Raw genomic sequence first — 15,547 nt, forward strand, 5'->3', positions numbered from 1 at the left:
GCAGGAGGTGGGATATCATATTACCTTGCCTCCTTTTTGCTTACAGGGAGGTACCCCAAAAAGGAGTGGGCTTCAGCGCCTTTGAACTCCTATTTGGTCACCCTGTGAGAGGTCCTCTAACACTTGTTAAGGAGGGTTGGGAACAACCTTTAAAAGCTCCAAAGCAAGACATAGTGGACTATGTACTTGGCCTAAGATCTAGGATGGCTGAGTACATGAAAAAGGCCAGTAAAAACCTTCAGGCCAGCCAAGAGCTCCAAAAGCAATGGCATGACCAGAAGGCTGTTTTGGTTCAGTACCAACCAGGGCAGAAAGTGTGGGTCTTGAAGCCTGTGGCCCCAAGAGCACTCCAAGATAAATGGAGTGGACCCCACATAATTGTTGAAAAGAAGGGTGAAGTCACCTACTTAGTTGACTTAGGCACTGCCAGGAGTCCCCTTAGGGTGCTCCATGTCAATCGCCTGAAACCCTACTATGACAGGGCTGATCTCACCCTGCTCATGGCAATAGATGAGGGATAGGAAGAAGAGAGTGACCCTCTCCCTGATCTCTTCTCTTCCACAGAACAAGATGCTCTAGTGGAAGGTGTAGTACTGGCAGATTGTCTTACTGCTGAGCAGAAAGACCACTGCATAAATCTCCTGGGTCAGTTTTCTGAACTCTTCTCTACTGTGCCAGGCACCACTTCTTGGTGTGAGCACACTATAGATACTGGAGACCGCTTGCCTGTCAAAAGTAAAATCTATAGGCAGCCTGACCATGTCAGAGACTGCATAAAGCAAGAAGTGCAGAAAATGCTTGAACTGGGAGTGGTTGAGCACTCTGAAAGTCCATGGGCCTCTCCTGTGGTACTTGTACCAAAACCTCATTCCAAGGATGGAAAGAAGGAAATGCGGTTTGTGTAGACTATAGAGGTCTCAACCAGGTAACCAAAACTGATTCTCACCCTATACCCAGGGCAGATGAGCTAATAGATACACTGGCATCTGCCAAGTATCTAAGCACTTTTGACTTGACTGCAGGGTATTGGCAGATCAAATTTTCAGAAGATGCAAAAGCAAAAACTGCATTTTCAACCATTGGAGGCCATTACCAATTCACAGTAATGCCTTTTGGATTGAAAAATGCACCTGCCACTTTTCAAAGGTTGGTGAATACAGTCCTGCAAGGGCTGGAAGCTTTTAGTGCAGCATATCTAGATGATATAGCTGTCTTTAGCTCCAGCTGGGATGATCACCTGGTCCACCTATGGAAAGTTTTAGAGGCCCTGCAAAAGGCAGGCCTCACTATCAAGGCTTCAAAGTGCCAGATAGGGCAGGGGAAGGTGGTTTATCTGGGACACCTGGTAGGTGGAGAACAGATTGCACCACTTCAGGGGAAAATCCAAACTATTATAGATTGGGTTCCCCCTACAACACAGACTCAGGTGAGAGCCTTTTTAGGCCTCACTGGGTACTATAGGAGGTTCATAAAGAACTATGGCTCCATTGCAGCCCCTCTTAATGACCTCACATCTAAAAAATGCCTAAGAAGGTATTATGGGCAGCAAACTGTCAGAAAGCTTTTGAGGAGCTGAAGCAGGCCATGTGCTCTGCACCTGTCCTGAAAAGCCCCTGTTACTCCAAAAAATTAATTGTCCAAACTGATGCATCTGAATTAGGGGTAGGGGCAGTCTTATCACAACTTAATTCTGAGGGCCAGGATCAACCTGTTGCTTTTATTAGCAGGAGGTTGACCCCTAGAGAAAAGCGTTGGTCTGCCATAGAGAGGGAGGCCTTTGCTGTGGTCTGGGCACTGAAGAAGTTGAGGCCATACCTGTTTGGCACTCACTTCATTGTTCAGACAGACCAAAAACCTCTACTTTGGCTAAAACAAATGAAAGGTGAAAATCCTAAATTGTTGAGGTGGTCCATATCCCTACAGGGAATGGACTATACAGTGGAACATAGACCTGGGAGTACCCACTCCAATGCAGATGGACTCTCCAGATATTTCCACTTAGACAATGAAGACTCATCAGGTCATGGCTAGTCTTATTGTCCTTCGTTTGGGGGGTGGGGTTGTGTAGGAAAGTACCATCTTGCCTGGCATGTTACCCCCATTTTTTACTGTATATATGTTGTTTTAGTTGTATGTGTCACTGGGACCCTGCCAGCCGGGCCCCAATGCTCATAAGTGTGCCCTGTATGTGTTACCTGCGTTATGACTAACTGTCTCACTGAGGCTCTGCTATTCAGAACCTCAGTGGTTATGCTCTCTCATTTCTTTCCAAATTGTCACTATCAGGCTAGTGACCAATTTCACCAATTTACATTGGCACACTGGAACACCCTTATAATTCCCTAGTATATGGTACTGAGGTAACCAGGGTATTGGGGTTCCAGGAGATCCCTATGGGCTGCAGCATTTCTTATGCCACCCATTGGGAGCTCTGACAATTCTTACACAGGCCTGCCACTGCAGCCTGAGTGAAATAATGCCCACATTATTTCACAGCCACTTTTCACTGCACTTAAGTAACTTATAAGTCACCTATATGTCTAACCTTTACCTAGTAAAGGTTGGGTGCTAAGTTACTTAGTGTGTGGGCACCCTGGCACTAGCCAAGGTGCTCCCACGTTGTTCAGGGCAAATTCCCCGGACTTTGTGAGTGCGGGGACACCATTACACGCGTGCACATACATAGGTCACTACCTATGTATAGCTTCACAATGGTAACACCGAATATGGCCATGTAACATATCTATGATCATGGAACTGCCCCCTCAATGCCATCCTGGCATTGTTGGCACAATCCCATGATCCCCCGGGTCTCTAGCACAGACCCGGGTACTGCCAAACTACCTTTTCCGGGGTTTCACTGCAGCTGCTGCCAACCCCTCAGACAGGTTTCTGCCCTCCTGGGGTCCAGCCAGGCCTGGCCCAGGAAGGCAGAACAAAGGACTTCCTCAGAGAGAGGGTGTTACACCCTCTCCCTTTGGAAAAAGGTGTTAAGGCGGGGAGGAGTAGCCTCCCCCAGCCTCTGGAAATCCTTTGATGGGCACAGATAGTGCCCATCTCTGCATAAGCCAGTCTGCACCGGTTCAGGGATCCCTCAGCCCTGCTCTGGCGCGAAACTGGACAAAGGAAAGGGGGGTGACCACTCCCCTGACCTGCACCTCCCCTGGGAGGTGCCCAGAGCTCCTCCAGTGTGCTCCAGACCTCTGCCATCTTGGAAACAGAGGTGCTGCTGGCACACTGGACTGCTCTGAGTGGCCAGTGCCAGCAGGTGACGTCAGAGACTCCTTCTGATAGGCTCCTTCAGGTGTTGCTAGCCTATCCTCTCTCCTAAGTAGCCAAACCCTCTTTTCTGGCTATTTAGGGTCTCTGCTTTGGGGAATTCCTTAGATAACGAATGCAAGAGTTCATCAGAGTTCCTCTGCATCTCTCTCTTCACCTTCTGCCAAGGAATCGACTGCTAACCGCGCTGGAAGCCTGCAAAACTGCAACAAAGTAGTAAAGACGACTACTGCGACCTTGTAACGCTGATCCTGCCGCCTTCTCGACTGTTTTCCTGGTGGTGCATGCTGTGGGGGTAGTCTGCCTCCTCTCTGCACTAGAAGCTCTGGAGAAATCTCCCGTGGGTCGACGGAATCTTCCCCCTGCAACTGCAGGCACCAAAGAACTGCATCACCAGTCCTCTGGGTCTCCTCTCAGCACAACGAGTGAGGTCCCTTGAACTCAGCAACTCTGTCCAAGTAACTCCCACAGTCCAGTGACTCTTCAGTCCAAATTTGGTGGAGGTAAGTCCTTGCCTCCCTATGCCAGACTGCATTGCTGGGAACCGCATGTTTTGCAGCTACTCCGGCTCCTGTGCACTTTTCCAGGATTTCCTTTGTACACAGCCAAGCCTGGGTCCACGGTACTCAAACCTGCATTGCACGACCTCCTGAGTTGTCCTCCGGCGGCGTGGCACTCTCTTGTGCAACTTCAGGTGAGCACCGTTTCACTCCACTTTGTAGTGCCTGTTCTGGCACTTCTCCGGGTGCTGCTTGCTTCTGAGAGGGCTCCTTGTCTTGTTGGACACCCCCTCTGTCCCCTCACACAATTGGCGACATCCTGGTCCCTCCTGGGACACAGCAGCATCCAAAAACCCTAACCGTGAGCTTTGCAGCTAGCAAGGCTTGTTTGCGGTCTTTCTTCAGAAAAACACTTCTGCACGACTCTTCATGACGTGGTACATCTATCCTCCAAAGGGGAAGTTTCTAGCCCTTGTTGTTCTTGCAGAATCCTCAGCTTCTACCATCTGGTGGCAGCTTCTTTGCACCCACAGCTGGCATTTCCTGGGCATCCGCCCACTCTCGACTTGATCGTGACTTTTGGACTTGGCCCCCTTGTTCCACAGGTACTCTCGTCTGGAAATCCATTGTTGTTGCATTGCTGGTGTTGGTCTTTCCTGCAGAATTCCCCTATCATGACTTCTGTGCTCTTTGGGGAACTTTAGTGCACTTTGCACTCACTTTTCAGGGTCTTGGGGTGGGCTATTTTTCTAACCCTCACTGTTTTCTTACAGTCCCAGCGACCCTCTACCAGGTCACATAGGTTTGGGGTCCATTCGTGGTTCGCATTCCACTTCTGGAGTATATGGTTTGTGTTGCCCCTATCCCTATGTGTCCCCATTGCATCCTATTGTAACTATACATTGTTTTCACTGTTTTCTATTGCTATACTGCATATTTTTGGTATTGTGTACATATATCTTGTGTATATTTGCTATCCTCATACTGAGGGTACTCACTGAGATACTTTGGCATATTGTCATAAAAATAAAGTACCTTTATTTTTAGTATATCTGTGTATTGTGTTTTCTTATGATATTGTGCAAGTGACACTAGTTGTACTGTAGGAGCTTCACTTGTCTCCTAGTTCAGCCTAAGCTGCTCTGCTAAGCTACCTTTTCTATCAGCCTAAGCTGCTAGACACCCCTATACACTAATAAGGGATACCTGGGCCTGGTGCAAGGTGTAAGTACCCCTTGGTACTCACTACAAGCCAGTCCGGCCTCGTACACATGGTGATTATGATGGGTATTCGTAGGCATACAGTTATAAAGTGTCATGTTCTATGCTATATTATCTCAGCTCTGTACTTATTTTATTAAAGCTTGCGATGCATATGACATCTAACACTGGACCACTAGTACTCTTTAAGGACCTTTGGGCCTGGTTGAGGTCTTGGAGAATGGAATACTATATCACACACGTAACGGATATCCCGTCCACCCTAATACTATCCCTTTATAGACTATGGGAAATGTAATATGGAGGATGGGATATCAGTCACGTTTGTGACGGAGTAACCCCTCCACGAGATCTAAATCAGGCCCTAAATTATTAAAACAATCTATCAACCCATAACATGGTCATGGATATTACAATGGATTATCTGATAAAAGTGGAATGCTTGCAGCTGGCTGCCTAATTTAAAAGTTCAATGCATAATCTAGTGTCTCTTTGCAGTGACAGTTCATAACCTTAACAGCATTTTGTTTACACTTTCAATGTTTGTATTTTCTTAAACAGCTTTGTAATAATTAAACTATGACACGTTTTGCATTTTTTTAATAGTGTTAAGTTTGCTCAAGGGCATTAAAGTGCCTTTACAACAGAATCAGACTACATTACTCATTTATTTTTAGGCACATGAAGATTAAATAATTTGTGTAGAATTATAGGATATTGATCTGAGGCCGGAATCAGAACCTGTAGTCATATTCCAAAGTCGACTGGTTCAGCCAATAGGCTGCTAAACAAAGAAAAGATTCATATATAAGATATTAATTATCTTCATTTACTTAAGACTAACAAGGCCACAAACAATGGCTACTTTTCCACATACTCACAGCTCTCAATCTCTTCCTGATTTATAGTGTGACGCAAGACCTATTGGGAAAACCCTCTTAGCAGACACAACAACAGCAGCAGGGATTGGAGTTCTCCTCTTTGAAGGCATCAGTAAAAGTTTTTTCCTGGTCAACATGACATTATCAAAGAGTTCCTTGTATATTCAATTATACTTGACCCCTTTCTTGCAGAAGGTTCTTTTCTGCTGGTTCAGCTCATCAATAATTGCTTTAGGGTTTGCTGTCAATTTCTTGAAAGTGACTGCCCAGTAACATCTTTGGGATGTTCCTATCAATAGATAATTTGAGAAAAATGTCTTATAGATGTTAGATTGTTCTTAGAGAATCTGTTCCAAGCTCCATTTTTAGGTCAAGCTCCTAAAATAAGCTTAGTTTACAAAAGAAACACATGGTTGTTTAGCTCACTGCTCACGAAAACCACAATATACCTTTTATGGTATAATGTAGCTAAACCGAGAAGCAATGATGTGAAACTTGGTTAGCCCCCATCTGGATTCTCTCCTTCAGGGTCTTTCCCTGCCAGCACTGAGGACATGCACATAGGGCATTGCTAATCTCCTTTATTAGGGCCATACATCTTCTCCGTTTGATCTGTTATTAACCTCATTAGAGCATTGTTAAATGCAAGGCAAGAACGCTTGCAAGACTTCATTCTATTAAAATCAAAATAAAATACTTTTCTAGCCTTATTTTCCATCGTCTCCCCTCGAGGGCTTGTGAACTCTGATGTGAATAGACGCCAGTGACCACCAAAACATGGCAGGAAAAGATGAAATTATGAGACAGGATTGACCTATTTATGTGGAAAGAAAAGTCCAGTTATAAATTTACAATGCCAATAGCTCTAACTCAACAAAATGGGAGACCTATTGCATTGCGAATGCTTGTTACATTATATATACATCAAGCAGGGCACATCTTTTGCCATAGCAAATGTCTTTGTTGTTACCTAGTTATTGTTAGAGAACAGGTTTAGAGTGGAAGAACCTCGAGAAAAAATGTGTCCTGTCATGATAATTTTGAACGCTTTACGAAACCAAGCATAGAATAACCCATAAATGATGGGGTTAAATGTAGAATTAAAGTATCCCATCCACAGGGCAGCATTATATATGTCTACAGGGGTCGAGAAGTCCAGGAAAGGGTCTGCTATGTTTAGGATGAAAAAAGGCAGCCAGCTTAGTATAAATACCCCCATTACTATACTTAATGTTTTTGCTGCTTTGCTTTCTTTTTTCAGAGGCACCTTGTTGTGTCCTTTGGATCCTTGTGTTGGCCTGTTTGCAATTGCATCTATTTGTTTGGCTTGATGTTTTGCAACTGTGAAAATGTGTATATAAATACCTACCATCACAGTGCCTGGAATGAAAAAGGCTATCAAAGAGCTCATCAATCCCCAGATCTTATTGAAAATGAGAAAACAAAACCCAGTACAGGTAACTGATTGTATATACTCTTGAATTCCATCAACATGAATTTCAGAGAGCACAAGCCCAAAAGCAAAGACGAATGGAGCTGACCAGCTAATAAACACAAATCCTTCAATTACAGGAATAGTTATTTTTGTCATGTAGTGCAATGGGTGGCACACAGCATAATAGCGATCGATGGAAATAAAGCATAGATGAAATATAGATGCTGTACAGAGCATGATATCACAACACGTGTGCAGCGTGCAGAAGAGGTCACCGAAGTACCAGCAGGATTCGATGGATCTAACCATGCTGTAGGGCATCACTACGAGACCCAGCAGGAAATCTGTGGTGGCCAATGAAAGGATCAGGAAATTTGTTGGGGAGTGAAGCTGCTTGAAATGAGAGATTGAAATAATGACAACCATGTTTCCTCCAACTGTGAGTATTATTGACACCACCATGAAGATGTACATCGCTGAGAGATTGACCTCGGATCTGTTTTGTCTCAGACAGGAAGTGTTGATATGCTCATAGCAGTACAGCACAGTCTGTGGGCCCCGGATGTACGATGCATTCATTTCCAATTGCCAATGAAAACATTTCTTCTCATTCCTAGAAATTAAAAAAAAAACAAATATGTTTAGGTTTTTCCTTCACAGTCAATTACACTATCATGTTCCCTTTGATTGGCACAAGTTCTGTTTAAATGCAGCCTTGCCCACTGTTTCAAAATACTGTGGCACAATTCCAGCAATTTTATATGGGTCTACACGCTGGAAGCAGATATTCTTGATGATGGTATTATATCCATAACAGGGACTGTGTGTGATTAATAACTCAATTAAACTGCAAAACTTCACAATATATCTTTGATACTTCTTTTAAAGAAAGGTAGGAAATGGCCTCATAGTAAAGCCCACCTGATTCATTTCACTTTTTCAATCAGACAAGATGACCCTATCAAGGTGCACGTAAAACCACTGACCTCATATTCCTAATACAGCGCAAAATCCTCCTTTAAATCTTCTTGAATTACCAGCTGACACCGGAATTCGATTTCCTTTTATATTCTTTACCTGATGCAAGTGCTCAGCCTTTATGGCTCTATAATAGATGTAGAACGTAGGAACATAAGTCCTAACAGGCCTGGTTGCTCTGTATTAACTATGGAGACATGAGGACTGAACAGTTGGTCTTTTAAAAACATTTGTTAATGTAGTTTATTGATCTGACAAAATATCACCTTCATAACTCCATACTCCTCACATACAAAGCCTAACACAACATTGGTCTGACAGACTTCAACAACCTCATAAACTTCTACAAATCACTCAGACACCACCGCTCAGCCAAACTACTCACACACCCTCTGCATGTCCAGAATGAGATTCGACAGTCCTGCTTTCACCTACTTTTTGCCTAAAGCATAGCATGACTTTCACCTGCAAACCAGAGCCATTGCCTCAGTTCTTGAATTCTGCAAGAAACTGAAGACCTTGCTCCTTACCTTGTCCTAGCACAGGCTTTGGGCCATGCAGCTTCTGCTTTGAGCACCAAGATACCCTCCTGAGGAAGTCATGTACTACACAATTACACATAGTGTAACCTAACATGACATGACATAACAACACATGATACATCTCATGGCACAAACCTCCTTGGATGTCCTATTGCAACTATCTATCTACTACACACTCTGAATATCTAAGTGGTATGGTTATTCAGATTCAGTGCTACTTAACTCCCTTGCCAGGTGCAAGATCTCAACTTGTATTTTTATGAAATAAATCAAACTAAATTTAATGTACACTGTTCTTATTCATTTGTATCCAAGTTTGTTGGTGAAAGCGAATCCCAAGGTGGTGGCAAAAATGTGTAATATATTTACAGCCTATTGTCTGTTCCATGGTGGAGTCATGCAGCTTACCATCAACCGTTAGTCCAATGGCATTGACTCAAGAAGGGTGTGATTCCCTCTTTGGCCAGGTCACTGACACTGCACAAGCACACTCATCTAAATTCTAAAAGTGTGCACAACTGATATTAAGGGATAGTGATATGTGTCTACAATACAGCAGGTCCTCACTAACTTCAAAGGAAATAATCACTGTGACACCCTCCAACTTCTCACAGGCTACGTCCTGTATTGATAGAAAATCAACTTAAGCAGGGATGTTGCATGAAACAGAAACACACCTTCTCTGCAAAATTACTATAACAGACATCAGGCACATCAAAAAGTAATTTCTGTGAAATTTAAAACAATCTGTCAAAGAAGTATTGCGAGGTCATCATGGAAAAGCTCTCTGTAGAATAGGGTTGGCTCAATCAGGGAGCCCCTGAAAGTCTGGGTCCCTTTGCCACAGTCCACTTTGCTCATGCCTGACAAGCATCATTGTGCACAGGCCCCTGGCTTAAAGTATAACAGGTAAAACCAATAGCATCACCAATTGCCATGCATATATGTTAAAATAAATTCATCAGTAACAGCGTTCTTTACATACAACTACAGTAAGTGTAAGGTGCACACAAAACAATGGATACATGTCACAAAAAGAAAACAAAAAGAGATGACAGCCAACCACCATCCAGGTGTTGATAAACAAATATCTAACTTGCACACAGTCAACACATGTCCAACATACACCTGCGTGAGCCCCCTACAACTAAGGGACTGGGTTGTAGGTTTGGCCCTGAAAGCGTCCTTCAACAATCACGCTGGAAATTAAATTACAAACTTTTATTGATGTGATGGCATGTGGCCTGCCTCAAAAATATCTGTGCAAAGTAGGGATGCAATGTCTTACCTGAAGGCAAGTGATATTCTCTGCCTTAAAGAAACCTGGGCTTTAGCCCCAACGATTATGTCAGGCTTCTATGAGTTCTTCATATCAGCAACTGGTACTAGTCATTTTGGATGCCCATCAAGGTGTTTGTCCATTTTCATTAAGCATGCAACATAATTAGAGGCCATATCATTGGATCTTAACTGCAAGCCAGCCCAAGCAATCCTCATTTGGGGCCTGAAAATTAATTGAGAAGAGAGGGTCTGATACTGGTGAATTGTTATCTCAAAGCACTGTGGAAAGTAATGTTGGAGGTGGCTAGTAACTTGCTAGACATTCTTGAATCTCATCTCCTAGACTATCCATGTTGCTAAATCATAATTGCCAGGGATTTTAATATCTGAGGGCTCGGAGCATCACCAGAATGCACTTCTTAGTTGAAAGCAGGGTCCAACATAAAGGAGTTTTTGTCCAGCCACAAATTGAGATTGGTGCAAATGGAGATGAAAGAGAGGGATCATGTATATCCTGCAACCTGTAAAGGCTTATCAACTATTGATTATATATTCCTCTGCAAGGGCCTGGCCGCCCAGCTAGAACACTGAGATAACAGGCAGAACAGAAAATGATCATAGCCCATTGAAGTGCACAATGAAATTAATATCACACCCCTCAGATAAAAGTCAACAGGTTGGCACCTCAATGGGAGAGGAGTCAGTGAACATAGTAACAAGAATAAAGTGGCGCCCGGAGCACGCGTCAATAGTTATTTCTTGGCTAGAGATTTTCGAGCCTATGCCAAATTTAACTCACTGGTAATCAACATTACTGGTATGTGAAAAACATATAGAAGATCTCAGAATCCAGCTGATAAGTAACAACAGTGAGTCCAAGCCCAAAAGGATGGGCTGGGATAAGAGAATGGCAGTCCATTATGACAAAGCTATAATCTCTGCAAAAAGAGCCTTCCGTAAAGCCCGGAGGTGCATCAGCACAAACCATTAGATACTACAGCAATGGCAGTGAAACTGACTAGAACTTATTATAACAAAGTAGCCTGGTAACATCAAAAGCAACAGAAACAAAAACAATGGGCCACTGTTTTCGGGTTACTCAAAACTCCCACCCAAGCATGCTTCTGACATTATGTCAGTAAATTAAAAAATGGTAACATGACCAGGGAAAACTGAATCCCAGAAGCGGCATGGGTATACCACGCCTCTGGGCTTTATGTGCACTGCACAGCTGCTTTTCCAACAACTGAAATACCACCCAAATCAAGGTTTGGCCCAATTTGGATACAACCCACATATCCATCCTTGGAACAGTTCCCCTTGACCTGTGCAAGTCCTGCACTGGTCCCAAATTCAAAATATACAAACCTGGTCATATTGGGTGAAAATAACACACCTGCAGTGACACATCCCAATCAATCAATTATTTTTTATAAAGAGCAGCTACTCACCCATGAGGGTCTCATGGCGCTGGGTGGGGAAAGGCCTCACCTGAAGAGCCACGTCTTGAGGTTCTTCCTGTAGATGGTGAGCAACAGGCTTTGTCTGAAGTGCGGGGGGAGGTTGTTTCAGCTCTTGCTGCGATGTAGGTAAGTCAAAGCACACGAATTGGGTGGTGCAAGTGCTCAGCACCATGACGAATGCCTGCACAGAAAAGCCAATCACCAACACAGACCATTTCAAATTGTGCATGTACATAACAAAGTGCACTCCAAACATATGTGTAGTATAACTTGCTATAATGTGTATACACAATGACATTGTGTCGCAATCTACCTGATTGCTAGGTTCCCAAAACTAGCTAGGGAAAAGTAAATGAAGGACTAATGTGTTTCAAAACAAACAGGTCTTTATTTTTCCTTCCAGGAAAACTCAGGAAAAACTGCAGCGGCCAAAGGCCATTCCAACTAGAAATGATGTGAGCACACTGATGTGCCACCAAACTTGTCTCAAAAGTCAGGGGCATCCATTGGCAGGGCAGGTACCTGAAAGCTCTCATTTGGGAGGGGAATGTTTGGGTTTGGGAGGGGTGTCATTGGTATGGAAAGGGGTTGTTTTTGGAAGAGGAAGGGGTGGACCTACGTTTAAGAATTGAGGTTCAGGAAGTGGAAGGGGTAGAAAAATATTTTGTAGGTGTCCTTTTGGACTTGGAAGGGATGGATCAGTGGATAGTAGGGGTGGATTTGTAGGTGGAAGAAGTGGTCCTGGTTGTGGGAGGGGTAGGAAGCAACTTGTGAGTGGTGGTTGGAGGTTTGGGAGGTTTTACGACCAGGTAAAAGGAAAGATATTCAATAGGGTACTTAGAAGTGGCAATGGAAATACGTAGGGTCTTGGAGGGAAAGGGAGTCACTGTGACCGATGTGCTTGGACCTGTTGTGGGTGCAAGTGCATGTGTGTATATGCTACAAGTATGTGTGTCTTGTATTCATGGTGTTTGTTGGGTGCTTGATTGTGTGTGTCTGTTTTTCTTAGATGTGTACAAAGGTAATGGTGGGTTGGTGGATGTTGTTGCAGTGGAAGTGCTAGGTGTCAGTATTTTGGATGTTGATGTGGTGGTTGTTGTGGGTGTACTTGTGTGTGATGTGTGAATGGATGTGATGGTGGGTGGGGAATGCATGTGGATGTGGTATTGTCTGTGCTGGCTGTGGATATGGTGGTGGGGATGTGGTGTGTGCATGTGTATGTACTGCCACCTGTGCTTTGTGGAGATGTGATTGGGAGTGCTGTGAGTATGTGGGTGGGTGTAGTGTTCTCAGTAGTGATTGTGGATGTGATGTGGGGGGTGTCTGTGGGTGTGGTGGTTGGTGGAGTGTCTGACTGTTTGGGTACCTGCTTAGTTTTTTTTGTGTGTGTGTGCTTATGTGTGGCCATGTTGCCTGGGTGTGCATGAGTGGGTACGTGTAAATGTCTGCATGTGCTTTAGACAGGTGTGGAAATGAGGAATTAGAATGGGAAAGTGGAGGGGGTGGGATATAAGGCTGGGGGGATGGGAGGCTGTACTGAGGGAGAAGGTCAGAGCCTGAAAAGATCTCTGTAGTCCAGACATTATACTGTGAATGCTTTTCAGGTAGACCACTATCTGCTTCAGTTGGCTTCCTTGCCCCTAGGTGGCATTCCAAATATGAGTCTGACCCACAGGGCAGCTTCTCAGGAGGTCAATAGTCTCCTCACTCAGCACAGTGGGGGACAGGGACTGAGGTGCCTGGAGCAAAGGAGTTGGCTACCCTCTTAAGGGAGCAGGCCTGGCCAACTGGGTGGGGAGCAACAGTGAGAGTGAAGATGGAACTGGGGGCGGTGGACAAGGATGAAGAAGGAACAAATCCTGTGGGGTCCACCACCATTTGGGAGTGTGCACTGGAGGGTGACTCAGAAGATAATGACGTTGAGCTTGTGTCCTCTATGGCACTCCCCACACCCTCTCAGCTACTGGATCCCTCTGTGTCAGTAGAGTCATAACCAGAACCACAGTGGCAAGCTGCATCCCCAATGATGTTGACCCTGTCTCCTTTGCTTGCCCGGGATGATTCTGAAATGACATATAAAAATTGGTTGATTACATCTGCTTGAACACACCTGACCATCAGAATCAAACACAAAACATTACAGAGGGGCACAGATTACCCACGCTTCACGGCTCACTACATGCTCTTCAACATTATCATAAGCATGTGCGTGCATGCATGCTACATTAGGTGGAAACAGTGGGTCACGGTCACGTCATAACCACAAAAAGTTATTTTACCATGAATGAACTTCTCTGCACTCCTTCCTCATGTATATACTTGGACAGTTGATCATCTTGTATACTTTGCAGAATACCATACTGAACTGATGTCACAATATATGATGGCTACTAAAAATACATTTTCACAGTGTCCACACAGGCCCCTTATTTAGCAAATGCTCAATTACCTTAAACATGATTAGGGGTGGGTGGTAAACTCCGCTCTGCCCATGGAGTTTGCAGAGTTTTTCCCACTCCGCGCGCTGCTTAAATCGTGGAGTTCCAAAAAAATCAACATAGCAGAGTTTTTTTCCTCATTCGCCATCGCCAACATTAAGTTGCTGAGCAAGGAAAATCTTACTCAGACTACCTCCCAGCGATATTTTTAAACGCGGGCATTCACAGATGGTTGCTAATGCTCGTGTTGAGAAACCTTCTGTTCATGTTGAGAAAGGTGCTGCTCAAGTAAAAAATCTACTTGAGTGGCAGAAAAGAAGCAGCACCCTTTTGCACTACACGTGGTGCCATTTTGCGTGAGACTAACACCAAGCGGCAAAAATCAGCACAAACGGTGTGACCTAATGCACTCCACTGCTCACAGAACTCCACGTAGCATGGCGGAGTTCCTCAGGAAACTCCACCCAGACATGATGTGATGATGGGTAAGTCATTCAACAATGTAGCTGCAATAAGTGCTGTAGCAGAAATCATGTCACATGCAAAGACTCAGTTCACAAGGATGTTATTTTTTCCTTGTTACATGTCAAGATAGTAAAATGAAAGCTGTACTGAGGCAGCTCCACTACATATCACATGTAGCATAGAAAACTAGGCTGGAGAGATTCAGGGCCAAAGTATCGGGATATATATACTACAAATGCACACATCATAATAGTCCATATAGCCCTATGACCATCCCCACTCCTGCGTGGTACTGGTGACAACACAATTCTTAGATTGCGTTCCTAAAAGCCAACACACCTTTGAAGTTTGTTGTGTGTCAGTGAATATCTATGACATGAAGAGGTGGACGCAGTTCATTCCCAATGGGATGGGACTTCACAGCACCATTTAGCACTGCAAACACCAATTGCCTTGTAAAACTGAGTGTAGACACTCACATAGGATCTCTAAATTTCTACATCTCACTCCCTGATACACGTCACCAATCAGTGAATGAAGATGAAACTACAACAGGGAAAGGTACACCGGGCAACATGTAGGCACTAATGCTGATGCCACCAGTGGTGATTGCACACTCATGTTTATGTAGACTCAGGTCCTCCCACATTTTCCTGCAATGGATGCTGCACTGACAATAGACCCCAGGGTCTTCACATCCTGGGTGATGGCCTTCCAAATTGTCCACTTCTGATGGGCTTTGACCTGTATGGATACAAGAGAGGAAAAAACTGTATATCACTGCAATTTATTGGATATCTGTTTTGTTGTCACAAAATTAATACTACTAGTACAAGCATAAATCAAGAGTTAACACGTAACATGCAGTTTTCAAATGCTGAGCACTATCAAGACATTAATACACACTTAGGTAGTCATCTGCTGACTACCCTCATCCCTGGTCATGTCCTACACTCCCCAAACTAGACCATTAACATAATGTAGCCCTGGCCCATTATACATGTACTGTGATACGGGCTACTATGAAACACAACATACCATTGTGAGCTTTTGAAGAGTACACT

The 15,547-nt window shown here is 44.1% G+C and overlaps 1 protein-coding gene across 1 annotated transcript; it reads right to left on the reverse strand.

Moving 5' to 3' along the window:
- Positions 1-6,807: 6,807 nt before the first annotated feature.
- Positions 6,808-7,895, reverse strand: LOC138297342 (trace amine-associated receptor 4-like). Its single transcript, XM_069236747.1, has one exon. The coding sequence runs from the start codon at positions 7,893-7,895 to the stop codon at positions 6,852-6,854; it is 1,044 nt and encodes a 347-aa protein (XP_069092848.1). The 3' UTR covers positions 6,808-6,851.
- Positions 7,896-15,547: the final 7,652 nt, after the last annotated feature.

Source organism: Pleurodeles waltl, chromosome 5 (genome assembly GCF_031143425.1).
Source record: "Pleurodeles waltl isolate 20211129_DDA chromosome 5, aPleWal1.hap1.20221129, whole genome shotgun sequence".
Lineage (NCBI taxonomy): Eukaryota > Metazoa > Chordata > Amphibia > Caudata > Salamandridae > Pleurodeles > Pleurodeles waltl.

Bases quoted from the DNA above. Each gene is read 5' to 3' on its own strand.
- LOC138297342 (XM_069236747.1), bottom strand. From the start codon at position 7,895: ATGAATGCATCGTACATCCGGGGCCCACAGACTGTGCTGTACTGCTAT.